Genomic DNA, 27,171 nt, shown 5'->3' with positions numbered 1-27,171 from the left:
AAAGTAAGATTGCAGCTATTCCCCCCCCCCCAAAGCCCCCTCGTGTCTCCTGCCAAGCCAAGTTAAGACAAACAGTCACGGAACGCACCCGTTACATTAGTGAAAGTGAAATTAGTCACCAAGTACAATTAATGTTCGCACCACAAATTTACATTCGACAGGATGGACTATCATTTACCTCCCCAGTCAAGAAATCATTGAATTTGTATCATATTTACGTGTTCACCACTGAATTTTACTTTGTTATCATCATTTTCTATATTGATTTTCATCTAGAAACCAAGTTATATTGTTTTTTTTTTTATCATTGATGTTTCATGAGTGGCTTTCACCAATTCATATTTCATTAGCGTATAAGAGGGTTTCTTTTGTTTTTGTCATATGCAACCTTATTTGTGTGAATTATATTTTGTTTAATTGAAAGTGTTTGAGTAAGTGTTTTGTTCTGATTCCTCCACGGGTCACCCCATGGAAAATATCCTTCGTCCTTCCTTTCGCCCCGTCCGTTTTCCTTCCCGTAAATGCGAGTTGGACGAGTGCATCAGCGCCCGAACGTCACCCATCAGTTTGAATCGGGAACCCCCCACCCGCAATCATCTCCAAAGAAGGGGAATATTTTTTATTTATGTGAACTACGAGAAGTGAGTGGCATAGTTTTGTCCCGTAGGTCCCATGCGGGAGGGATCTTCGCGGATTTGTATATTTTTTTTTATTTTTGTGCGACGTCTCCCCCCGGTTCTATTGTGGTATCCGGGCGAGTCGGGGGTGGGATGCCACAATATATTGATCATTAATTACACTGGGGAACAGCCATTTTGCAGTCTTAGATCTGTGACTTTTTCTGACTAACTTTTAGTCTCTGAAAGATTCTCCTGGTTCATTTTCGGAGTATTACTCTAAAGAATATCATACGACCATTATTGCAATTCCCTCTCCTGCATGTTCCATTCATCGTGAAATAAAAATGCTGGAAGATGGTCATGTAAAAGTTTTCAGGAAAAGCAAATTTATGAAAATAATATCTGCGAGACAAAAATGAAAATTAGTTCCAACACAAACAACTAAGATTAATTGAGGAAATTAATTATGCATTTTTAACATGATCACATGGTTTCGAAGAAAATATTTTGTGAGAACAAAAATTTTTCAGTTGTCATCATCTCCAAGGAAAGGAAACGGAATACATTTTCCGTATTCCATGAAAGATATAACGTAGTATCGCCAGAAATGGTTCATCAATTATATCACCTGTTAATAATTTTCACTATGCAAAACACCATTGATTTTAACCCTTTTACTGCAGCAGCCTATTTCAGGTGGGATGTACGAAGACTGCCAAGGCTATTTTCCGGAATTAGCAACATTTCAGGTTTAAAAATTTCTCAGCTACTTAATAATATTTAATACTTCTAGATTTTTTCCCAATTCCTAAGATATATTTATATCTTATAACCATAGATAGATTATGGGGGCTTACTTAAATTACAGCCCATAAAAAGGCTAAAATCACAAAAAAAGTGCAAAAATTTCACTCAACCAGCAAGGACTGATATATCAGCCTGTTGGCAGTAAATGGTTATATCAATTTTTCAAATTGTTATCTAGGAAATGTTTAAATGTTTGTTCAGAAATACCCCCCCCCACCACCTTCCCCCTACCCCCCCACCTTATCACAAATCTATTTACGCTAGGCTATTTCTTTTTGTATCACCCCTTGCGAAATATGGAATCAATAGGGTAGTTACCTTCATCTAAGGAAACGAAATGCATTGACTGCGATTCCTTACCCACCATTAGTGTATTCATACTATACAAATTATTTGGTTTGAGAAATTCCAGTTTAGACGAATGGCAATGGTCAATTTTAACCTCATTTGAAAAAGGCCAGATTGGTGCCCATGCGATGCCACCCCACGTGACATCACATGGACCTAGTTTCTATACGAGTAGATAGGAGTTATACATCGTCTGACATTACCAATGCATGCATGAGGCACAGAGCTCAGGGAAACGTCTCTTAATAATGACCTATCAAAATTACTTAAGGTCAAAAAGTTTCCTTCGTTTGATAGGGTATTAATAATCCTTATTTAAGCCAAGCGCTACCTGCTAGCAGGGTACTCTGCGACCTGCTAGCAGCCTGCATTGCAGCGGCGCACATACCCTCACCCCAAGGTCACCTCACACGGCGAAAGCGGGAACCAGAATGATATCCCACAGAGTTCCAGAGAGCATTTATTACTATTATTATTCCCTCACCCAACGAACAGCGTTCAGTGCATCTTTGCGTGGTGGTTGAGCGTGCTCTTCTGCGAGAAGCGCTTGTGGCACACGCCACACGCAAAGGGCCTCTCCCCCGTCTGCACCCACAAGAGAGTGTGCAGGCGCCGCAGGATCTCTTCTGGGGTCGATACCCGTGATGCTGTTTCCCACCCATGGGTGGCGGCGATGGCAAGGATCCTAGTACGGTTGTACCCAATGTTCCTCGTAGTGGTCGAAAGAGTCGGCCATTCAGACCCCAATGTGAGTAAGAGAAGGAGCTCGTGTCCCTCCCACCTGGTGAGCTTCGGGGAGTCCTTGTTGTTTGCCAGGAGCGTAAGCAGCTCCAGAACCTCCTGGTCTGCGGGTGTGGGCAGCATTCCGGGCGCGGTGGCCGGGAGAAGCTGTCGAAAGTCTTGTTCCAGGGAGAGGGCCTGGGGAGCTGGCTGCGATGCCGGAGGCTGTGACTCAAGGTATTGCGATGGTTCTTGTGTGGAAGGCAGCAATGGTTTTGTAATGATAGGAGAAACATCGGCGTAAAAATTTAAATGTCACGCTGAGCAAACAGAAACTACATGACAGAAATAATGAATTCTTAAGGCCGTTTTACACGGGGCATGGAATTGCGCACATTAGAGGTGCATTAATTTCTAAAATGGCGTGGAATTGCACGAATGCATGAACGAAATTAGATCAGGGGCTATTCTGCCATCTCGCATCCACGCATTCTCACATTTGTTCCAGCAATTCACCGCTTTACACAACACAATTTTGATCGCGCCTTTGGACGTACGTCAGATTGCACAATTCCATGTACCCTGTAAAACGACCTTTAAAATAGTAAAAGAAGAGATTTCTTAATATTGTCAAGCCTATGATTTTTCCCAAGCCCTTGAAAGAGTTCTGATGCCCTGAAATATTATAATCACCTGGAAAGCATCAACAATCTCAATTACAACATCAACATATTACCCCACAAGCCGTCCCAATAGGTGCATGGCCGAGGGTGAAATCAATTTTTTCAGGCTGTGTAACTGATTAAATTTGTATATGAGAGCGTATGGGTTGGAGAATTGCCAAATTCGACCCAGAAATATGAATATGAAATATCAAATCAAGTCATCGCACAAATTCAATAGAGTTGAATAGTTTTTGCAGATTGCTGTGTGGAGCAAAAGCAGACTTTTTTCAGGTCTTACTTCATTAAATTCACAGAGTATTCTGAAAAGACAAAAAGGCCCACATGATTCCACGATATCACAGCTTCACAGGTAAGCAGACACCCTCGGGGAACTTCTGAGAATCTCTCACGAATTGGATGAGAGAAAATTTAGAATTCCTTACACCTCCAATTCGAAGCATTTTCCATGAGAGGAGACTTTCAGTTCATGACTTTACCTGTGCGGTTTGACGGCACTATGGCTCTTTGCGTGCTGGTTCAGGTCACTCGCCTTGACGTACCATCGTCCGCAATCCCCACACGCAAAGGGGAGCTCCCCCGAGTGGAGAAATTTTACAACATTCCAAGTTATTACCACGATGGATAAGAATTTTAAAACACCCAAAATTACTTATATACTTTTAAATAATATTATAAATGTGACCGATCGAGGCAAACGAACAAAAATTGTACTACTAAAAACATAGACACACGTAAAAAAGGGACACTCACAAATAAACGTTCAGACGTTTCAGCGGATTGATCCGCTATCCTCAGTGCTGAAGGTGAACTGCTGCAGGCCGGGTAAGTTCCTCCAGTCGCCCTCCTTGGTGAGGTAGTGGGGGTGGAAGAAGGGGAAGGGGAGAGGGGGGGAAAGGGAGGGTAGGGTTTGTTTCGGCTTTTAATGGGCGATGTTTAGCCCGGGCGTTTCAAACGCCTTTTCAACCCAGATGTGGGCCATCTCCCTCGTCCTCACCTCGATGATAGTTGCCCTCTCTGGCAAAACTTCAATGAAGGTTAGGGAAAAACATTGGTCGAAGGTACTGTTGTGTGAGGAAGTGTGAATGGGGATGGGTTCATGAAAGGGGGGAGTTTTGCAGGAGTGCCTGTGGTTATTCATACGGATGGATATGGGCGTGGTGCATTCTCCTATGTAGTACGCGGGGCAAAAATTACAAAATAGCCTGTATACAACGTTGAAGGAGGTGCAAGATGGTGTGGAGGAGGATCTATTGATGACAGGTGAAGTGGTGGGGCGTAGCAGGGGGCAGCACTTGCAGCGGGGGCGGTTGCATGGAGTCAGGGAGGAAGGTGGGGGCAGAGCGTGCCGTAGGAGGGGGCGGGTGGATTTTAAAATATTACCTAAGTTGGATGCTCTTCTGTAGGCAATGGAGGGGCAGGATGGAAGAAGAGCAGCCGTGATTTTGTTTTTGCTGATGATAGGGTACAGATCTTTTAATATTTTTTTAATTTTTTGAGAGCCCGGGAAGAATGTGGTGGTGAGATTCAGTTTCCTGTGGTTTTGTTCTTTTTTGGTGCGTGGGGTGTACTGTTCGGAGGGAGAGAGTATTTTCTTTTTAAGCAGGGGTTCTGGATACTTTCGTTTGAGGAGAGCATGATGGAGGTTCTGTGTGGCTCTTTGAAGAGATGGTGAATTGTTGCAGATGCGATGGGCACGGACTGATAGGGAGTAGGGGATTGCGTGTTTGGTGTGAGGTGGATGGCAACTGGTGTAGTGCAAGTATTGTTCATGGTTGGTGGGTTTTTTGTGGATGGAGGTGCTGAAGGTATTGTTTTCAAGGCGGATGTTTATGTCAAGGAAGGTGAGGGAGGAATCAGAAATTGATGAAGTGAAAGAAACGGATGAGGTGGAGTTGAGGGATGCAATGAAAGTGTCTAGCGAGTCACGCCCATGGGCCCATAGTAAAAAAATATCATCGATGAAGCGGACCCACAGGAGAGGCTTAAGGGTTTGGGAATTTAAATAAGAGTTTTCCAGGTGACCCATGTAGAGATTTGCGTAGGCTGGGGCCATTCTGGTTCCCATCGGGACTCCTCGCTTCTGTAGGTAGAAGGTGTCGTTAAAGTTGAAGGCGTTTTTGTTTAGAATCAGTTCAGCTAATTGGGTGATGAAGTTGGTGGAGGGAGAGTGAGGCTGAGGGCGTTGGGCAAGAAAATGGTTGAGGGCATTGAGGCCTTCGTGGTGGGGAATGGAAGTATAAAGTGAAACGACGTCAATTGTCGCCATTAGGAGATTGGTACCGGTAGGGATAGGGGTTGAGTTAAGTATGCTTAGGAAATGATAGGAGTCTTTTATGAAAGATGGGAGGGTGGTGACAAGAGGTTGCAAGTAGTGATCTAGAAGGGCTGATATTCTTTCGGTTGGGGAATTGCGGCTAGACACAATGGGACGGCCAGGGTTATTGGGTTTGTGTATTTTGGGGAGAAGATAGAATTGTGGAGTGTTGAAATCGGCAGGTGATAGAAGATTAATATCGGAGGGGCTTAGTCCTTCTGCGGGGCCGAAATTTTTAAGAAAGGAGAAGATTTCTTTTTGAAATTTCGGATTGGGATCATTGGGGAGGGGAGAATAGGAAGTCGGGTCGTTCAGTTGCCTTAAACCTTCCGCCACATATTTCTCTTTGTCGAGAACGACTACCGTTGAGCCTTTATCCGCTGAGGTTATGATGATGTCTTTGTTGGCGGAGAGATTTCTTAAGGCCTGAAATTCCAGGCGTGTGAGATTTTTGGGTGGGGTGAGAGAATGGAGGAAATTGTGATCACTGATTCTGTTGAGAAAAAGTTTGATGAATATCTCTACGGGATGGTTTGCATGGAGTGGTTTAGGCTCTCGTACAGACGGTGGGGCGAATTGAGCCAATGGGTGAAGAGTGTCGTGGTTGGAAGATGTATTTTGTTGAGACTGCCAGAATGCTTTCCATCGCAGGTTCCGGCAAAAATTCAGGGCGTCAGTCACAAGGCTCACGTGGTTAACTCTCGGCGTGGGTGAAAAAGATAATCCTTTGCTGAGGACTGCCCGCTCGTTGGCGTCGAGGACATGCGAGGAAAGGTTCACTACATTGTCTTGGGGGGAAGGGTTCGCAACATTGTCTCCCTCGTTCTCACTCTGAGTGTCTGGAGGCGGTCGCGGTGGGGGGCGAGGGTTGGGTGGTGCCGGAAAGTCCATTGGTGGGGGGGGGAGTTTGAGTATAGTGGCCAGGTCAGGTTTGTAAAGGAAGAGAGGCGGGGGAGTGGGTGGGGGTGGGGGTGTGAGACCAGTGAGGGGGAGGTGAAGACCGGCGCGAAGGCATGAAACACACAGATTCGACAATTTATGTAGATGTTTGGCGCGTCTACGGGCAAGATGTCGCCGGGCGGAAGAAAGAATTTGATTAAGCTCGGTTAGTAAATGTGGTTCGGACATTGCAATGATTTTTGTTAGGGATATGAGATTGCTGGTGTGTTTGTGGAGGAGGGATTGATAGTGGGATAATATTAAATTGGTGAACAGAAGAGATTGATGAAAGATTGATATGCGTAGATGGGGGTGCATACTAGGGGGAATACCTGTGAGAGGGAACTTGATGGTGAAGCCATTGGGGGGAATATTTAAGGATAAGCATGAGGTGAGAAACTCGGTGTGGCTGGTGTACTGGGCGATTTTGTGCGCGTTGGTACGAGCATGTTTGAGCCAAATATGGGTGGGTGAGGGATTGCACATTTGGAATAGTTAGGAAAGGAAAAAAGTAAGAAGGTGAAAGTGATTGAAAGGAGAGGAGGAACACTCACAAGAATGATGTCACAGCAGCTGGAAGCACTGATGAGACGACGAACACGAAGATGATAGAACTTGGGCTAAATAGCCGATATATAAAGTCTTGATGAAAGCGCACTAAGCGATAATATAAATGTGACCGATCGAGGCAAACGAACAAAAATTGTACTACTAAAAACATAGACACACGTAAAAAAGGGACACTCACAAATAAACGTTCAGACGTTTCAGCGGATTGATCCGCTATCCTCAGTGCTGAAGGTGAACTGCTGCAGGCCGGGTAAGTTCCTCCAGTCGCCCTCCTTGGTGAGGTAGTGGGGGTGGAAGAAGGGGAAGGGGAGAGGGGGGGAAAGGGAGGGTAGGGTTTGTTTCGGCTTTTAATGGGCGATGTTTAGCCCGGGCGTTTCAAACGCCTTTTCAACCCAGATGTGGGCCATCTCCCTCGTCCTCACCTCGATGATAGTTGCCCTCTCTGGCAAAACTTCAATGAAGGTTAGGGAAAAACATTGGTCGAAGGTACTGTTGTGTGAGGAAGTGTGAATGGGGATGGGTTCATGAAAGGGGGGAGTTTTGCAGGAGTGCCTGTGGTTATTCATACGGATGGATATGGGCGTGGTGCATTCTCCTATGTAGTACGCGGGGCAAAAATTACAAAATAGCCTGTATACAACGTTGAAGGAGGTGCAAGATGGTGTGGAGGAGGATCTATTGATGACAGGTGAAGTGGTGGGGCGTAGCAGGGGGCAGCACTTGCAGCGGGGGCGGTTGCATGGAGTCAGGGAGGAAGGTGGGGGCAGAGCGTGCCGTAGGAGGGGGCGGGTGGATTTTAAAATATTACCTAAGTTGGATGCTCTTCTGTAGGCAATGGAGGGGCAGGATGGAAGAAGAGCAGCCGTGATTTTGTTTTTGCTGATGATAGGGTACAGATCTTTTAATATTTTTTTAATTTTTTGAGAGCCCGGGAAGAATGTGGTGGTGAGATTCAGTTTCCTGTGGTTTTGTTCTTTTTTGGTGCGTGGGGTGTACTGTTCGGAGGGAGAGAGTATTTTCTTTTTAAGCAGGGGTTCTGGATACTTTCGTTTGAGGAGAGCATGATGGAGGTTCTGTGTGGCTCTTTGAAGAGATGGTGAATTGTTGCAGATGCGATGGGCACGGACTGATAGGGAGTAGGGGATTGCGTGTTTGGTGTGAGGTGGATGGCAACTGGTGTAGTGCAAGTATTGTTCATGGTTGGTGGGTTTTTTGTGGATGGAGGTGCTGAAGGTATTGTTTTCAAGGCGGATGTTTATGTCAAGGAAGGTATTATTTAAATATATAAAAGGACAAGAAATACAGGCGGTCCCTTACTTTCGCACACAATGCGTTCCCGAAAATGTGTACGAAAGTCGAATGTACGAAAGTCGAACCATTGACTTCCATACTAATTAGGGGTTACGTTCCAAAAGAGCGTAACATACGTGCTAAAACCTTTTTTTCACGGATTTTATTTCAATTCACTAAATTTTAATAACATATGTTAATACAATTCCTCAAATCATCTAATTTCTTTCGAAAATACGCAGAAAATGTAAATAAAAGTTAAAAAAAAAAAGAAATGCATTGACTATCGAGTGAAACATCCTCTTGGCATTTAAGTTGACATTCCACTTATTACGTCCACTATAAATAAAAAGACATATCAAGAAGCATAACAAAATGTAATAGTTGAACCCGCGCTCTGAGCTCGGCTTCTAGCACAGTTCCCCGCCACAGAGTGAACGCGTAAGCTAATACGCCCAATTTCCCTTCTCGTGCAACTGGTCATAGCCAAAGTAGTGTGCCCCAAAAAGAAAAAAGTGAGTGTTTCGTGCTCTCTCTCCCTATCTCTCGTCCGAAGAAGAGGAAGGACCAGTGATTTGTGTCAATCACTCATTGTTTAATGATTTCTCAAAATTGCATTGACGATAATTCGTCTTTTTCAAACAAACTGATATTGCTCACGAGTGTTGATCTCATCATTACAGATGGGTAGATATTTAAATTGCCTTAAAGACTAAAATACTGCTTTTGTGCTCGAAGGCATTACTGAATTATTCGCAATTTCATTGTGTAATCAATATTATGTACGAGGGCTTATTAAGTGTTTGAGTATATTTGTGTTTAAGGGTATATTTTTTTTGTGTGTTTCTTTTGGAGGGGTATTTCAAATGTTTATGGGATTATTTCTTTTTGTTGTATTGTTGACGGTTCATTAAAAGTTACTTATGGTAAAAGGAAAAGAACCGGAATATAATTTATTTAAGGTGGGAATTTGGTCACCGCAGGTAGCGATTCTTCTGCCCCCCACCAATTTTACTAGCTTTATAGCAAATCCAACGGCGTTGGTCGCCCGAAACCGAAGTTCCCAAACAAATTTCTACGTGTCTTCTCGTTTGTGCAACCCACTCGTCCTAACGGATCGAAGGAAAGGAGGTGGGGGGGTTTAGGGCTAAACCAAACCTGGGAGGCGGGACCGGCACACTATATATACCTTTGTACATATTTATTGATATTACATTACTAAGCTATTACCAAACCTATTTACCATTAATTTTGATTTATTAAATAAAAATAATTTTTGCTAATATTTTCATTGTCAGTTTTTTTATTACAACTGTAAATTGATTTAGATATGTGAACCATTTCTTTGAATATTCTTTTTCTCAAATTAACCTCATGATCTAAAATTTCGTCACTGTCAAAATCAAAAACATGGCCATTGCTTATGCTATGGCTAGCAAGAGCACACAATGGGTGCTTTCCATTCATTGACACACGTCAACACAAGTCGACTTGTGTCGCGGTTTTCGTGTTCCGTTCTATGTGTGTCGCCGACTGTTGTGACACAAGTCAACAAACGATAACGCGCAGGAATTGGAGAGTTATAAACAGTTACCGCGAGTCAACACTAGTCGACTCATGAGTCGCATGAATGGAAGGCACCCAGTGTTATACCACCTTTTGCTGATGACTTGTGAAACTAACTTTTAAAGGCTGTAAAATCGTACATCCGAGTCTTTTTCTTGCATTTTTTTAATCTCAATGTTTCACGTTTTCTAGTATGTTTTCACTAAAATATTTAATTCTGTCGTTCTGTTTTTATGACCGAATCTATTTCACATGCTTAGTAAAAAGATTATGATTCTCAAGATTAGTATTGTTTACCCTCACAATCTACTTCACGTGATATGGTATAAACGTTTAAACGAGTTTACTGTGAAAATGTTAGGGTCTCTTAATTCCACCAGCAATACATATTATACACTTTTTCAGCGGTGGATGGGAGTGGAGACCATAAGTTGCACTAATGACCATGCTTTTATTTTCGGATGATGTCACGGTCTCCGCCGCGACTCCTGCGCATGCCTGCAAGCCGTAGGAAAATTTTAGCTATGCGGTCTCAATGCGCTCCGACCACCTCAGAAGAACAGGTTCTGGCATTCCCCTCCCCCTACCTCCCCTCCTAACCTCCCCTCCCCTCCCCGGAGTCCTCCCTTCCTGGCGACATGCGCGAACGACCGTCGCTCTTGCACTGCTCAGACTTGCGAGTAATAGGTCCTCTCCACAAAGCTGCCAGCTCCGCCTGATTTCGGGTTTTTTTTTGTAGTGCAGAGAGCTGCTACTCTCTGGTTGGCGTTAGTCGCCATGTGGCTGTGAGGTGGATTTTCTCTTCCTCTCCCAAAAAGCTGATGGTGCATGCAGCCATTCCTTAATTTTTTTTTGTAATGACAGGAGTCATAATTTTATTTTATTTTCACCTCGTCTTACAAAGTGTGGTAAGATGAAGAGATGAAGTTGCTGGAGAGTGAATGTGTGTTGAGTCTAGAAACTTCCCCATTGGAGGCTTGTTTGTGTATGGAGGAAATTCATCATTACTCCCAGAATTTTAATGAGCTTGTATTAAAGTCTTGTAGAAATACAACTTGTATCTGTTACATTTCATCTCGTCGTAAAAGGTTGTGACGTACCTACCTTGGTGGTGCATCCAATGCATGCACCTGGCGCCCTATTTGTCTATCTCTCAACCAAGGTTTTGGGGAACCACCCCCATCTCTACCAGCATCGGTACGTTCACTGAGTCTAAGCTACGCCCGGGCGACAGACAAGTAAAGTTTTAGTAAATTTAAAAAATTCCTGAATTTTTCCCATAAGAAAAGCATTGGAAACGTTCAAAAAATCATAAAAAATACTAAATATCAATTCGTCGCAATGTCAACCGTACCAAAAAATTGACCAAAAAAATCTTGTTTCTGTCTATTGTACAAAGTACAAAATAAAAGAGAAAAAGTTTTAGTCTCATGAGGCTACCATGTTAATTCAAGTCAATACCTATATCTCGAAAACTAATTGACTTTTTCAAGTTTTCAGATTTTTCCTCCCGATGAATTTTTATTTTTACTTTTACGTCCAATAAGCCAAATACCCACACCTATCACAGTTTGGGCTGCGACTTTTGATGAATCAGTCAATCATTTATTTTAACATGTATTAAACGAGGTAAGAAGAAAAAAAAATAATTATACATAAGATGTAGTACTGAAGTTCTCATATGTTGTCTTGTGCACGCCTGTAGCATTAATTAATTTGGTCAGAATATGCATTTTAAAAGCATATTCAAAATTTCAGCGATATTTACGAGATCACTCAAAGGTTATTTGTGCTGTCTTTCTTTGAAAACATGGGGGTATCCAGCTAGCAGCAGCTAGACCCCCCTAGAAGTGAAAATAATTTGAATTCAAAACGAAATTTTTGAATAAATTTTCTTTTGAAGAAAAATGATTTAAGTTTAAGACAGGGATCTTAAAAAAAAGATCATTATTTATCCAAACAAATAATAATAAGAACTAATAAATTTTCTTACAATTTTGGTCTCATTGACCTTTTCTGTGCTAAAATGTTACAACTTAAAAGACCATGGCTCGTCTCCCCCCTCACCGCCCTAGTTTAGATCCTGGGTATGCTGTTGCTTGAAAACTTAAATATTTTATCATAATAGGGTAGTTTCCTTCATCAAAGAAAACGAAATACACCAATGTCTCGTATAGCGCCAGGGATGCGTTCCTTGGGGTCTTTGCGCTATACAAATTTCCGCCATACGAGAGCGTTTTAACATTGGGAAGATAGGGATACGTTCCTGCAGGCCCGGACTGGCCCGCCAGCCCATCGGCCCATGGGCCGGTGCGCCCTTAGACCAACGTGGTCTAAGGGTGCGCCCTTAGAAAAATGCGTTCCTGCACCCGCAAGGCGCAAGTACGTCTTTTCTAAAAGGTGCTCCAGTCAATTAAAAACCCAACACTTGTATACAAAAACAACTTATACTGATAATACAGTAACTAAGACGACAGTGACATGCTATGATTGCAATGACACGCTGCGCCATTGCTAAGGTTTGCGCGTTACGAGACAACGTTGGCAGCTGTGGTGGCGCTGAATGCAGACCTATGATGCAGACGACATGGCGCCAAATGAGAGGCGATTGTTCTTCGAGTTTTTCCAGCGGCTATTAGGGATTACTCGGAAGGGTGTTGCCTATTTTTTTATATTTTCTCTGATTTTTAATTTCTACCTCTTAAAATATGCTCTGGGGTGCAGAATGGATATTCTAAAAATTTCAGCTCAATTGTTTAACATTTAGAAGTCGCTCAAAGAGCATAAATGCAATAACATTAAATTTTCCCGATTTTTTGAAGTAACATCATTTTCAGGGGTAACGCACGATTTTGCAGATCTTTAGAAACAAAATTCACTCCATTTTAACGTCCGCTCAACAGTTTTCCTGGAATACAATACTTTTCCGTGAGCTACAGCAGCGCGTCACACCCCTGACGGCGAGCTGGTCGCTCGCAGGCCGCATCACGGTCAACTGATAAGTCCTGTGCCCCTGACTGCCTCACGCCCATTCCGCCTTTACGAGCGAAAGTCGGATTAAGAATGTAGGAGTCGAATACTATGTTGGTGTTTTTCATACCGAGTGTATGTTGTAGTTTACCCTTTAAAATAACTACATCACTGTTCTTCGAGCCTAATTAATGATAAAAAAAGAAATTTTCATGTTAAGAATCCAAAAAATATGATAGACTGAGAACCTAAAATATGAAAGTAGTTAATTTGCTCTATTTACGCTTATCAAATCAATTGAAAGTGCTTTAATATATTCGCTAATCTCCACTCTTCAACGCAGGCGTGAAAAATCTCTGTAGTGGCCCGGCCACCCACTGGCAGTTCCGGTGAGTTATGGAATCTTTAATGTTGTTTTTATTTCTTCAATCGGCCATGAGATTAATAGAACCATTTAATGTCGTAATATGCAAAATAATATTTACTTACTTTATTCAACGAATGAGTAAATATTTCCTTTAGTAGACAGTAACCCCTGTTACCACAACATAGCAACAACAAGAACCGTTGTCGCTCCTCTCGCGCCAATGCCCAAGGCATCAAAGATCAGTGCAATTTGGGGTGTAATTAGGATTTTCCTACCCATCTATCTTCTCTTCTATCTACTCGTCATATCTTCTCTTCCTCTCCACTCGACGCGCCGACTTCTCTGACTCCCCACTCTCTTTAATTGCTAGATAAGCATCTCATTATTTAGCAAGCCAAGGCACGTTATAGCTGTCCTGGTAAACCAAGTCCACCCCAATCAGCCAGTTTACAATGCATTTCATAATGTGCATTTGTCTATGTCGTGGGAGATTAGTTTTTTTGTGCTATCAGAAACTGGAAACTAATAATTATAAGGAAGTTTTTCTGAAAGAAAAATATTTTGAAAACACTCTTAGTGCTAACTTAGTATCTTTTGAAGCGGATATCCTGGTCGCCTCTTTATTTTCAAGAGCACTTTATCCACATCATTTTGAATAACTTCCGGAGCACTTACCGCGGCAATATCAAACAACCGATCCAATTTTTCATTCAATTCCATGTCATTCGTTAGCTGTTGCATAGGTCGCCGCCAAAAATAATTATTGAATTTTAACAGCTCACTGCACAGTGCCTCTATTTTACATATTCCACGTATTTCTTGAATAATTTGAATTCTCGACATAATACTCCTGAATGGAACCACGAACCTCATCGTTAGTCTCGTATTTTGCACACACTCCCTGTTTCAGGGTTAAGTGGTGGTGATAGAACACCTGCAGCACTTTGCGAATCAAAGACAGCTTATTTTTCGCGAAACAAGCGGCCTTAGCTGCTTGGACACCGATTACAAACATTTCAATATATTTGCGCGCGATAAACGACACTGTTTTTATCAACAGCGTCTCGACTCCGAAAATTAACTCTACGCCATTCAAAATCCAAGTGCGATTAGGCTAAAGGGGGCGTGAAACACGCAAACTCGGGTAAGAAAACATACACATAGTCGTCTCTAAACATCATTCTCCATGGTTCCATCTATTCTGCCTAATCTCAACGAAAGTCTCATGAATTTATTACAACGTAAAACAATACAGGCAACTCCTCCCTTCTTCCACCGACTCTCGTTAGGGAAGGCGCGAGGGGGAGTAAGGCAGTGAGGACTTATCAGTTGACCGTGATGCGGCTTGCGAGCGACCAGCTCGCCGTCAGGGGTGTGACGCGCTGCTGTAGCTCGCGGAAAAGTATTGTATTCCTGGAAAACTGTTGAGCGGACGATAAAATGGAGCGAACTTTGTTTCTCAAGATCTGCAAAATCGTGCGTTACCCCTGAAAATGATGTTACTTCAAAAAATCGGGAAAATTTAATGTTATTGCATTTATGCTCTTTGAGCGACCTCTGAATGTTAAACTATTGAGTTGAAATTTTTAGGATATCCATTCTGCACCCCAGAGCATATTTTAAGAGGTAGAAATAAAAAAATCCGAGAAAAAAATAAAAAAATAGGCAACACCCTAGCTCAGCCTCCCGGGCGACAGAGGACCAGTACTACTCCGACCACTGCCACCAACAGTCCTCCATTGTGAATAGTCCACGCCGAGCGTCGAAGGCTGAAGTGCGGACGTGCCGCCGCAGCCAAGTTGGTGAGTCAAATAAGATATTTTGATAGAGATGTGCGAATAGTATCCGCGAATACTCGAATATCTCAAATACTAGAAATTTAATTAAATCCCATTCCAGCCGCCGGATGATATTTAAATGACCGCCTTTTTCGCATATTATCATTCAATAATTTATATCTTTTATGATATACGACCAGTATCGTTGACAATGTTTGTGAACTTGCGTCGTATAATGCGCTACTATATATCAATTTTTCAAGCGATTTGAATAAATATTTATTATTCTATGTATCTCCTTCTTTGAACTATTGAATAAATTTTCAGTTTTGAAAGATTAAAATTTGGTTTCGAATAAGCCGTGAGACTTCTAACATTCCATTCATTTTCAAAACACAATTACATGATTTATTTTAGTTATTTGGGGTTGAAAATTTCATAACAGTTTGGATACTTGTGATAGGTTTACCCATTTCACCTACTTGAAAATTTATCACTTCGCCCATTTATCTGACTTTATTCTCTTATTACCGTATCATTCCATATAGGTAATCACGTGCTAATGTTTCAAACGTCAATATGTGAATATTCAAATGATATCATTTTAGGAAATCTGCTTTCTGCGACATGATTTGAAGCAATCCAAACATAAGCCCACTGCATTTTTTTACACCAGTACACGCTGTCTCTTCATTTCCCATATTAGGCACAAACTGCACACCTCCTTTGGGACTTTGATTTCTTCCCAGCTGCAGGAATTTTCCTTAAGAAATGCATTTCTGTGAGTCTTGGTACTAAATTGTGTAAGAATGACGGCCCTATGCAAACAGTCCTTATGAAGTTGGATGTTTCAAAAATATTACCTCGACCAATTGCACGCAAAATGATAAGTGCCAATTTTTTATACATGTTTTCAATAGTTTCCTAAATAACTTCGTACACCACTTTTCATGGCCCTTTCTTTCCATTAGGTACGAATGCAACAACAGGTCCTTGAAATTCACCCCACCAATGAATTTACTATAACCTAACACACTAACAGACTTCCGAGTCTCTTTTTTGCCTTTCAATACTATTCCCATTTCGAAGGATCCCCAATTATAAATAACAATACCACCCACAGGAAGTACACCCGATGAGAATTTCAACACACTGCCTGAAAGAAAACCACACAGCATGAATGACTCTAGTGGACTGAAGCACGTGTGGTTTCGAAGCTCCATCAAGAGACGAGAAAATATCTCGAAGGGGTCCTGGAATATGCTGACTGTTTAGAAGGAATCTTATCTTTGTTGATTACTGTCCAGAAAAAATAAATAAATTCACAACGAAGAACATGGCCCCTTCGCTTAGGACGTTTAGCACTAACGATGCGGACCAAACACACTTGGGGCTCGAGGAGACAACACAAAAGGAGAAGACGGAGAGAAGGCAGTGAGCTTAGAAGATACCGTATCTCAATCTTAAGTAGCTGACCCTTCTTGACGCCTCGCAAGCAGAATAGGCGGCAGTTTTCAAGATAGTACAGTTGAAGGAAGTCGTTGAGTTTTTGGATCGAATTCGTAAATGCGCTAGTTTAAAACGAAATTTCATCCAAACATTTAAAAAAATCCTGAGGGCATAAAGTCGCTATGTATATATTATTGAAGAGGAAAAACATTTCTTCAAAAGATAGAGTAATTAGTTTTAATTAAAAATAAAATATCTGGCGGAGAATAAATATCATATACAATAGGTCAGGAAGCGTACTGGGTCCCATGACGGCGGCATACGAAATTTAAAGGGCGCGTACTGGGTACGCATGGCGGCGTTGAGGGGTTAAGCATTTTACGCGAGGAAATAAATGTCAAAATACTACGGAGACTTAGCATTCTGGCGAGACTCGATATGAGCAGCAGAACTTCTCGGAAGTTGATGCGGTATTTTATTCCGAAAACATATTTCAAGTTAAAATTTATGAGTTGTGCTATAAATTCTATTGTTACAGTCACATACAAAGGGATATTTTCTCAAGATATTTGGTTTCTCTCTGATTGCAATTCGAATTCATCTTTTTATCTCCTTGGAACTTCCAAAGATGGACTGAAAATAATTTAAGAAAATCCGGTGGAAAAACGCGTGTATTTTGCAAAACGCCTCAGATTGTCCGCTAGCACTTGACAGCAGGAGAGGGAGTAAAGCGACCTACCTGTTGAAAATAAGGAGTTGGATGAAGCCGAGTATCAAATGGGCATACCGCTGAAATGGCGTTTGGTAGATAAGAATGCATACATCCGACAGAAATCCATCGTTGCAGTGTAAATGCCTAGACGGCATGAAATCTTTTTTCGCGAGGTGGTGTGTCCCCTTAGAATATTTGAAAGAGATGTTAGTTGAATGAACTGTATGCCCAATTGATTCCATAAAATTAAAATATTCTATTAATCAGCTTAATTCCTGTTCGAATCCTTTAAAGGAAATTAAAATTACTCCCCAAAATCTAGGGCTTCCTGCTGCATAGGCAACTGAGTCAAAAATTCTCGCATTCTTCGTTTAGTATTCGAGATATTTGAAATCCGAGGTATTCGAGCAATGATTTAATATTCGAATTCGATATTCGAGTTTGAGAAATCTGCTTTTCGACCCATCTCTATATTTTGATTTACTTGATTTTGGTAATATCCATTAATTTGTTGTAAGATTACTTCTGACTACACAAGAAACTTCAATAATCATATATTGCCGATATTTGGCCTTGGACCTTCACATTCGTGTCACCGTCAATAATTTATGGTGGACTTATCCACAAAACTAGACATACCGTATTTGCACGAATCTAAGACGAACACGATTCTAAGACGACCCCCCTTTTTTGGAACTCCACTATGGGAAAAAAAATTTTTTGGGGAAAACGATCAATGCGGGAATGTTTTGCTATGTTGCCTATGTCCCAGGAAACGCAGGATTTTTGGCGCGTAATGACAGGAATAGCGGTACTTTATCGAGACATTTAGGTCTTATTGTTGATTCGACTAATAGTTTCTTCGGAGGGGTCGTGGTCCGAAGACGAATAAAATTAAACTAGTGAAAATGTAACCTGACTTTATTAAACCCACACGCAAAACACTCCGTGGTATGAAGGCAAGCCACCCTGGAAAGTAGGTAACCACTCGTACGAGCTATGCTATCGCATTCGGCGTACGCAAAGCATACTGCAGGGGGTGAAGCATGACCATATGACTGCGCCATGAAATGTTTTGTCCCAAAGATAGGGCAACTTACCCATTCTTCTCTAATTAGCGTAGCGTCAGATGGGCGGATGAATGGGGTGTTTGCATAAAATTTTTTTGCGCTTAAATATTTCTTCATCGTATAGAGGAAAGGAGGTAGATGACGAAAAAATAGGTTTTAATGCAGTAAAATGGAGAAATATATTATTAAATGAATAATAAAATAGCTAAAATGCCAAGGAAATCGGCGGGAGAAGATACATCCTGTGATTCGTCGATCGGTTGGTGACGTCACTTGCCCGTAGTTACCCATATGAGGCCTCATTGCGACTGGGAAAATTGTCGAAAACATGGCATTAGAGGTTTTTTGATAAAGGAAATACAAATAATCTACCAAAAGCAGATATATTTATGGTGGCGGAGTATTTGAAGGGAAATGACTGCTTCAGCATTCCGGAAGTTAGAGGAACGAAGGCACTTCGGTAAGTTACCTGATGATTTTATCTCCATATTACAATGAATGGAGCTGGTTCTGCTGACGACTTCCTCAGTTTTTCTGCCTCTAAGCTCACCAATCCAATCTGTGGTGATATTGCATCAGTCAACAAATAATTTTAAAAGTAAACAATTAAGTTCCTTGCCCTTTCAAAAACCGGCAGGGAAATTTTTGAATATTTTAAACACTTATGGACACAATACTCGACAACACGTGTCACAACAATGTTCCCACCCTCCTAATTACCCGCTTGAAGAATTCAAGCACCCAATCGACTTGCAGGGCAGTCTTACAATCTCCTGTGGCAAGAACTACGATATGGTAGAGTGACTGCATCTAAAGTGTATGGTGTAATTCACTCTAAATCAGTAGGTAATTCTTTTGTGCAGAACATCATTGGAACAAATAAACTGCACGAGACTGTGGCGATGGCCAGGGGGAGGAACTTAGAACTATTGGTACTGCGGGAATTAATGACGAGAGTAAAAGAAAACATTAACCAATGTGGTATTTTACTTTTTCCTGGGTGTCCAATAGCAGGTGCATCTCCAGATGGCATAGCCAAGGAATATGTCGTTGAAATAAAATGTCCTTTCAGTTCGAAGGCACAAAAAAATATATATATTAAAAAATGGGAAAATTGCTGCTAAGTATCTCAGTCAGATACAGATGCAGATGCATGCTAGTGGGAGGAAGAGAGGCCTGTTTTGTGTTGCTGATTGGCAGTTTGAAGAAAGTAGGCACATTGACCTTGCTTGGGTTGATTATGATAGGGAGTATTGTGAAGCTATGGTTGAGGAGGTGAAGGACTTCTGGAAAAAATATATTTTTCCCCAGCTTCTCAATGCAGCTAAGTAAAGCTTAAATAAATAAAAATTATTAGCCAGAAATAATGAATTTGTATTTATGGAAATTTGTAAAAGGCTATTGTTCATGACCCTCTCCAATATATAAAGATGTTCATAATTACTTAATTCTAGTGGTTCAGCTCAATTATTGTTTAAATATATAATTGACAACATTTACTTTCATTTTAAAGCTTTTTATTTGGCCCATTGTTATTAGTATTTCAGGTATGATGAGGTTAGAAGCCAAGGGGTAAAAGTGATTTTTATCTTAAACAGAGTTAGGTGCAGAAGTTTATAGAATAAATATATACAAACTTGGTAGAAAAGGAATACGAGTGAGTAAGTATCTGTTCCGTGCTGACATAGAGTTCAAAATCAAATGTACTACTAAATATCTACTGATCTAATTTGTCTTCTTTACCTACTTTCTGTGTCTAGCTTTGTTTAGAAAAAGGTCCCTTGCACCCATTGCCTTCTCAGCCCCTCACATAAGATCTTTGAAATTACATGATCAACAGAAGTCACTTTTTTGATGTATCTCACTTAAAAGGTAGAACTACTGCAGAGTTATCAATCAGAGATGAAGCAGATGGACAAGGTGGGAAACTCTCAGGAATTCAAAAAAAATATTTTGCTACATTGTAGTAAAAAGAATAGCTTTATCTCAAAAGGACAACAAAAAAATCACAAACGTGACATGTGCAACAACAAATAACTTTTCAAAACTAGAAAAATGCAGGCTACTAACAAATAAGCTCCACTTTAATTATTGATGATTGAGTATTTACTATACCACAAGCTATGACAATGACATCATTAGTGCTTGCAATAAGCTTGCTAGGGATTATAGAGTGAGGTTTTAAAAATTCAAATTCACGAAGCCTTCTTATCACCCTTTCAATGTGAATTCTAAGGCTGGCAATCCTTTTTGTTGCCAGAACGTCCTCTTTTGTGGATATCTGGCCAGCTGCCACAGATGGAGGCTTTACCAACTGGCATCCTCGGGCTTGCAGCAGTTGGCCAATGCCTTTAAATCCATGGTCTGCCATTACCACAGCCCCTTTTGGTAGCCTCTCCAAATACTCACACTCCTCTACCAAGAGGGAATCAGAGATTCTGCCTCCAAACCCTTCTGACACAAAATTTATAAATCCATCAGGGGTTGATGATACAAGGTACTTCAGGGTATTGCAGCCTTTGTACTGGGACCATGTCAATGCCTGTTTGACAGGATCACTAGGCTTCTCTATTTCAATTTCAAGGCAGTCTATTATAGATTGCACATCATAAAAATTGAACCTGAAAGGTATGGGAAGCTGCCTTTTTATAGTCACCCTATCCGGCCAATAGATCAGTTCCTTCAATGTGTGTGCCAGGATTGGAACAGTTCTGTTAAAAAATTTACATGCATGGCCACATGATATGCAAAATTGATCCGCGAGCCTTTCAAAAGAATCATTTACCTTGATTTTCATGAGAGTCAATACAATGTCTCTCTGGCCAAGTTTAGTGTATTTCATTATCAAAGACATTGCATGAGGAAACCACTCATCTGGCACGCCAATATACAATTTGGATTTCCTATTTACACAAGAGAGAATTGTATCAGGGTCCTGAAATTCATGAGCAGACTCATCACTCTCAGATGAGTGTGGCTCATATTCACTCCCACTGCCATTTTCCACACCCTCAGTCATTTCATCTGAGTCTGTTGTGACAGACTCCATTTCCTCTTCATCCACAGCCCCACCTATTCTCTTCAGTGGAGATGTCGACACATCTCTCTGTAGCTTGATGGGTGATGTGGCAATGTTAAGTACTTCCTTTTTTGTCATATTGCAATTAATACCCTTACTCCTGTGAGAAACAGAAGTTTGGGCACTAGAATCACTAAATGTCTTTGTAAGAGTCAATGGCTCATAGTTGGATGCAGCATTTCCACCCTCATGAGCTTCAGAGCAGTCTAGTTCTATGTCCACTGGCTCCTCATCCAAATTATGACTTATTATATGGGGAGGGATATGTTTATCAACCTAAAAGAAAAGCATATATTTTATGAGTTGCATAATTCAGGCAATAATTTTCAAGTAACTGATATACATTTAACGAGACCCTTATCTCCATAGTACCAAGTTGATTGTTTTTAATTTGAGTAACTGAGCAGTACCAAACTCTTCACTTCAAATTTTCAATAATAACTTGAGCTTATATGAAAATATACAAACTCCTACTGGGCAAATAAGTATAGAATTAAATACATGATTGACAACATTTTATTTCAATTTCAAGCTTATTATTTTGCCCATTTTATTTCAGATATGATGGGGTTAGAATCCAAGTATAGCCAATAGTTATAGAAGCCAAGAATATGGATTTCACATTTTAATATGAAATATTTTTCAGAAATATTAACTGCTGTGTTGTTATTAGGCTTCAATGTGGCAGCATATCATATATTAGTCAGTCTATGCCTGTAGAACACATTTATGTCTCTGTAACTGTTTCTATTTAGTGATTATCATTTATTTCATTAATTAATTAAAATATTAATTTATTTAAAGGGCAAATATAAACAATGCAGTCTACACTTAAAGTAGGTACCTGTAAAGAGTTCCCATAATAAGGCAGTAATATTCATCAATTCACATTGAGGCTACAAATATCTTTAGATCCAGCCTAGGGAGGGCTGCATATGTATAACTTACACTCAGTGCGTCTTCTACTAATCTCTGCTGAGTCCTCTTCATGGGTAATTTTCTGGTGGTTGACGCAAATGCTCTCTGCCGATCTTTCTGGCAGCCAAATATGTGGGGAAAAGCACATTTTTTCATTAGCTTATGCCCTCCTACCATTTTGTACCTCATGAAATTTTCCATGTCGTCCTCCATCTATGAACAAAAGCATTAGGTATATATTTTTAAATGTACATACCAAAATCATACCTCAAACTATTGACTTATGATCTACTAAATGCTTCTTCCAAGGTTTTCTTCGTCAACAATTTACATCCTTTGATTTGCAGTTTTTTGGAAGCATCTATTTTCCATTTCATTACGTTGGCTATTTTGTACGATTAACGGATTCATTCAGCAGATGTTAAAGGCTCTTCATCATGAATAATTTACGCGTCATATACATACATTATCATCTATTCAATAAGAGTCAGTAATAAATATTAAAATACCTCAAAATGGTCCTCGCAGCAATAAAGGGTTGATTTCAGAGAGACATCGAAGTTTCTTCTTGCAACTCGAAACCATTTCTTCCTCCGTTTCTTTTCCTTTGGAACTGCGAAAAACACTTTGCTGGGGTTCCTGCTGCTAGTATTTGTACACTCAGGTACAAAACACCATTTATATGCCGACATTACGCACAGTTTATCTCTGACTTTCGTGCAAGAGAGCGCGTAACAAGGTCAAACCATTAACTATAACATACCCGTTGCTCGAAGTTACGGGCAAGTGACGTCACGGGCGGCCATGTTCTTTTTTCCTTGTTTTCGCGGACGTTCAAACCGGGTAATTTTTACGCAGCCAGAAATGGCCAAAATTACCGTAAATTTAAGTTTAAATAGCATTTCCGTATCTAGGATGAAGTGAAGTTTCCGTATATATCGCTAAAAAAATCCATGCAAACACCCCATTCGGATTGTTAGTAGGGAGGAACAAAATATCCTAAGATATCCCTTCCTCAGTAACTCTGACAAGTGAAACTTATGGTATAACTCGTAAATTGATAACTGATAATAACCTGATATCGTGTTTTCGGAAAAAAATGCCGCATTTACTGCCGAGAAGCTCAGCTACGAGGATATTGAGTTTCGCCAAAAATCACCATTGTATTTTTCCAACTAGTTCCTTGCTTAAAAATGCTTAAATAACGTTAGAAATACGTCGTGTTTGGTCTCGTTCTTTTTTGAATTACGAGCACATTGAAAATATTCCAGCCTAATAAAAGTATAATACCAATTGCCGAAATTCATTGTGAGACACCTTTTGAGCTAACAGGTGATTGCATGCAGCGGTTGACCGCCAGAAACTGGGAACTTTGAAGCAAGTAGGCTGAAAAAATACTTCTGAGATGCGGGAAAAAGTTACATTGTCTATATGGAACTTTATTTGGGACCAGAAACGGCGAACAATGAATGCGGGAAAATGATTAATACGGGTACAATAGATCGGGGTTCCACTGAATAACTTTTCTTTTGAAAGCTGCAGTGTGGTAATTTATTTTCTCTGCCATCGTAATACTCTGAAAGGCACGGAATCACAACTGAATCAATCTGTCTAATCAGAGGCAAATCATGTTGCCTTCTTACCGTTGCTCTGAGAAAAGTGCAACGACTTCGTAGCAGTTTATTCCGCGACGGCATTGAGGCTTTAACGTTACAATTTAGGTAAATTGTAACCAATCACACGAACATTTTGTGAGTTGATCGAGCTTTAACTTGAATGGAGCCAAACCCAGGGTAAAGCAGGCAATCTCGCGGACACGGCAAAAGTGCACCCGGCGGCTGATCGGCACGCACCGAATCTTTGCCTGCTGCCCAAAAATGAAATTTTTTTACTTGAACGCAAAATTAAATATGCTAAATTACTGTTAAGCTATTATTGACGTTGATTTTTCGTTGTATTGCTATCAGGTGGCAACCTCAGGTGTCCATAATTTTTCCGACGTAAATTATGCAACCCGCTTGACGTCAAAAATTTTGCATCCGATTCTAAGACTCCCTCTTTTCCGCAGGAGTTGCGAGGGAAAAAAACCTCGTCTTAGATTCGTGCAAATACAGTATTTCTTTAAAGCGATTATTGAGGACATTTTCGCATACATACATTTCTTTTTTAGGGAACAATGGAAGCAGAAAGGCCAAAGAAAAAAAGAAAATCAGGAAATGGATACAGAAAAGATTAATACGATAGGCAGAGGGAAAAAGTTGCTCAAAATTTGCCAAAGATAACCACTTTTTATGGTCATGGTTTACAGCCAAGTTATTCTTCCAATGCTGATGGAGAATCGGGGAGGACTATCGAAAACTTAAAAAAATCTCATGTTCAGAATATTCCGTGGCGGAGGATGACCCGGGGAGTGATATTCAAGTGGATTTGTTAGTTTCCGAAGTGAAAGTAGTACAGCCAAGTGAACCGGCAGCAGCGACAGACAAAACAGACAATGAAGTTTCACTGACAGTACAGAGTCAAACAAATGAAGAGTTAATGTTGGACAACGAAAATGACAAGTACTATAAAAAGCCAAATCGGACAGACTTGGACATTACTTCGTTTTTCCAGTTTCATCCTGTTCAGTTTGACAGAAACGCCAAACGACTGCCTTTTAGTGAAAGCATTTTTACGGTAGATACTGATGGCGAAAAATTTAGACGCAGCTGGCTTACTTACAACACTAGTTCAAAAAAGTTGTTTTGCAGTATATGCTTAGTTTTTACGGATTGTTCATCAGTTTTCTGCCAGGGGTTTGACCGTTACAGACATTTGACACAAACTGTACTTGAACATGAGGCTTCAGTATCGCACAAAGAATCAGTTAAGGCTAAGGTGGCGCATGACAGGGGATCGACGGCAAGTGGTGTCTGCTATTATAAATGTTATAAAACTTATTGGAAAACAAGTCCTTGCTTACAGGGCATCAGAAGAAAGTGCCCATTCCCTTGATAACCATTCATTGAACCATGGAAATTTTTTAGATATAATCCTTCTTCTCTGCAATTATGACAGAAACTTAGAAAATCATGTGCAAAAAACCATTCAAACGAGTAAAGCTGCGTTAAAATCAGCAGACGATGATGATATTTCTAAAGCCAGAGGAAGGGGAAGCCAGGTGACATTTCTGAGTAAAACCACCGTTAATAAAATAATGAGCATTATAAAATGTTTGATCTAATCAATTATCGCTCATGAAGTAAAGCAAGCTACGTCGTACTCTGTTTTAATGGACTCAACTACAGATGTCTCTGGTTTTGACCAATGTGTCATTGTTTTACGATACGTGTTGGGAACGGAAGTAGAAGAAAGAATTTTTGGCTTACAGAACGTGCAGTCGTCGTCAACAGGAGAAAGTTTATTCAAGACATTTACCTAAGTAATAAGGGAAGCAGGACTTGATATCAACAACTGCATTGCCAACTCATCTGATGGAGCTGCAAACATGAGTGGTCAATATAAGGGCGTTTCAGCCAGGCTGCAAGAGCAGATCCCACACCACATTCATACGTGGTGTTATTCCCATTCCCTAAACTTGGTTATGGTAGACACATCACAAGTTGTGACGGCTTCGATTTCGTTTTTTGGTTTACTGCAGCAAACTCAAGTGTTTGTAAGGGAATCTCACAAGAGACTAGATATTTGTTTGGAGCAACATCCAAGTTATAGGTTGGGTGCTATTGGTGCAACTAGATGGAGATCAAAGAGTGACGCCACTTCCAAGATCTTTGGCTATTTCTGGATGAAATTGGTGGAAGATGAAGGAAAACAACCTAAAACTGTGTACATAGAGTTGATCATTTCTCTTTCTATCGTGGCAAATACCCAAGAATTCAGTTCCAAAACAAGAAATGAAGCAAACAGTCTTCTTCAAAAGTTTTTGTCGTTTGAAACAATCCTAACTGCTATGATGTTCTTGATTATTATCAAATCAACAACGCCTTTGTCGGACTATCTTCAAACAAAAAATTTGGATCATGCACAGGCTTGGAATTTGATTTCATCAGCTCAAGACAGTCTTAAGAGAATCAGAGAAGAGTTTTCAGGCATTGTCCATGCTGCAAAAAACTTTGTCAAGTTCATGTCAAAAAGTCTGCTTAATAAAATCGAAGAAAATCCAATTTTGGATCAATATTCCAACAACATCAGCATAGAGAGAGAATTGCCAGCCAGGAGACAGAAGAAACGGAAAAAAATGCCAGATGAAACAAGTGATGAGGTCGTAGAAACTCCATTCAGCAGTGAAGGGAGTTTTAAAGTTAATGTGTTTTATGTGGTTGTTGACCAAATTAACGCCAGTATGGTTGCAAGGTTTTCTGATCAAAATCGGGTTTATCAAGATCTTTCATGCTTTGATCCTGTAAGATTCTCTGAGTGAAGAAGAAATGGAATACCAGAACCTGCATTGGAAAAAATATGCTCTGTGATCCCCCCAACATTGACAAAGGCAAGCTCCAGGAAGAACTGGAACCATTCATTGAGCAAAGGCCAATCTTTAATATGAATTTACAAGATCACTTTCAGAAGGACTCCAGTGACATTGAAGTGAATTCTAAAGTTCTAAATCAGAAGATGAAGATGAAGAAATAATTTGGTCTAAAAGCAACAACAAATGCCACTCCTGTATTAAATGTGCATACAAGATACTTTATCAGTACAATATGTACTCATTAATGTATCCGCAACTCCATAAGGCTTACAAGTTCCTTTTAACAATACCGATGACCCAAGTGAGCAGCGAACGTGCATTTTCAAAGCTCAAGCTCATAAAATCGAGAATTCGTTCATCCATGAGCGATGAGAATTTGGAAGCTCTCCTCTTGATGCAGTCGGAATGAGAGTTAGTCACAAAGATAAGCAATGAAACAATTATAGATGAGCTCTGTTTCCGAAGCAAGGAAATGAAGCGCCTACTTTCCTTCTGAT

General features: G+C 40.6%; 1 protein-coding gene across 1 annotated transcript in view; it reads right to left on the bottom strand.

The window, feature by feature from the left end:
• LOC124172780 overlaps positions 1–27,171 on the bottom strand; it is a 79,534-nt gene that overhangs the window by 7,830 nt on the left and 44,533 nt on the right. The window contains exon 4 of the mRNA XM_046552275.1: positions 2,260–2,746. Coding sequence (XP_046408231.1) covers positions 2,260–2,746 — 487 coding nt within the window. The remainder of the gene's footprint in view (positions 1–2,259; positions 2,747–27,171) is intronic.

This window comes from Ischnura elegans, assembly GCF_921293095.1.
Source record: "Ischnura elegans chromosome 13 unlocalized genomic scaffold, ioIscEleg1.1 SUPER_13_unloc_2, whole genome shotgun sequence".
Taxonomy (NCBI): domain Eukaryota; kingdom Metazoa; phylum Arthropoda; class Insecta; order Odonata; family Coenagrionidae; genus Ischnura; species Ischnura elegans.
This window is presented reverse-complemented; position numbering and strand designations above follow the sequence as displayed.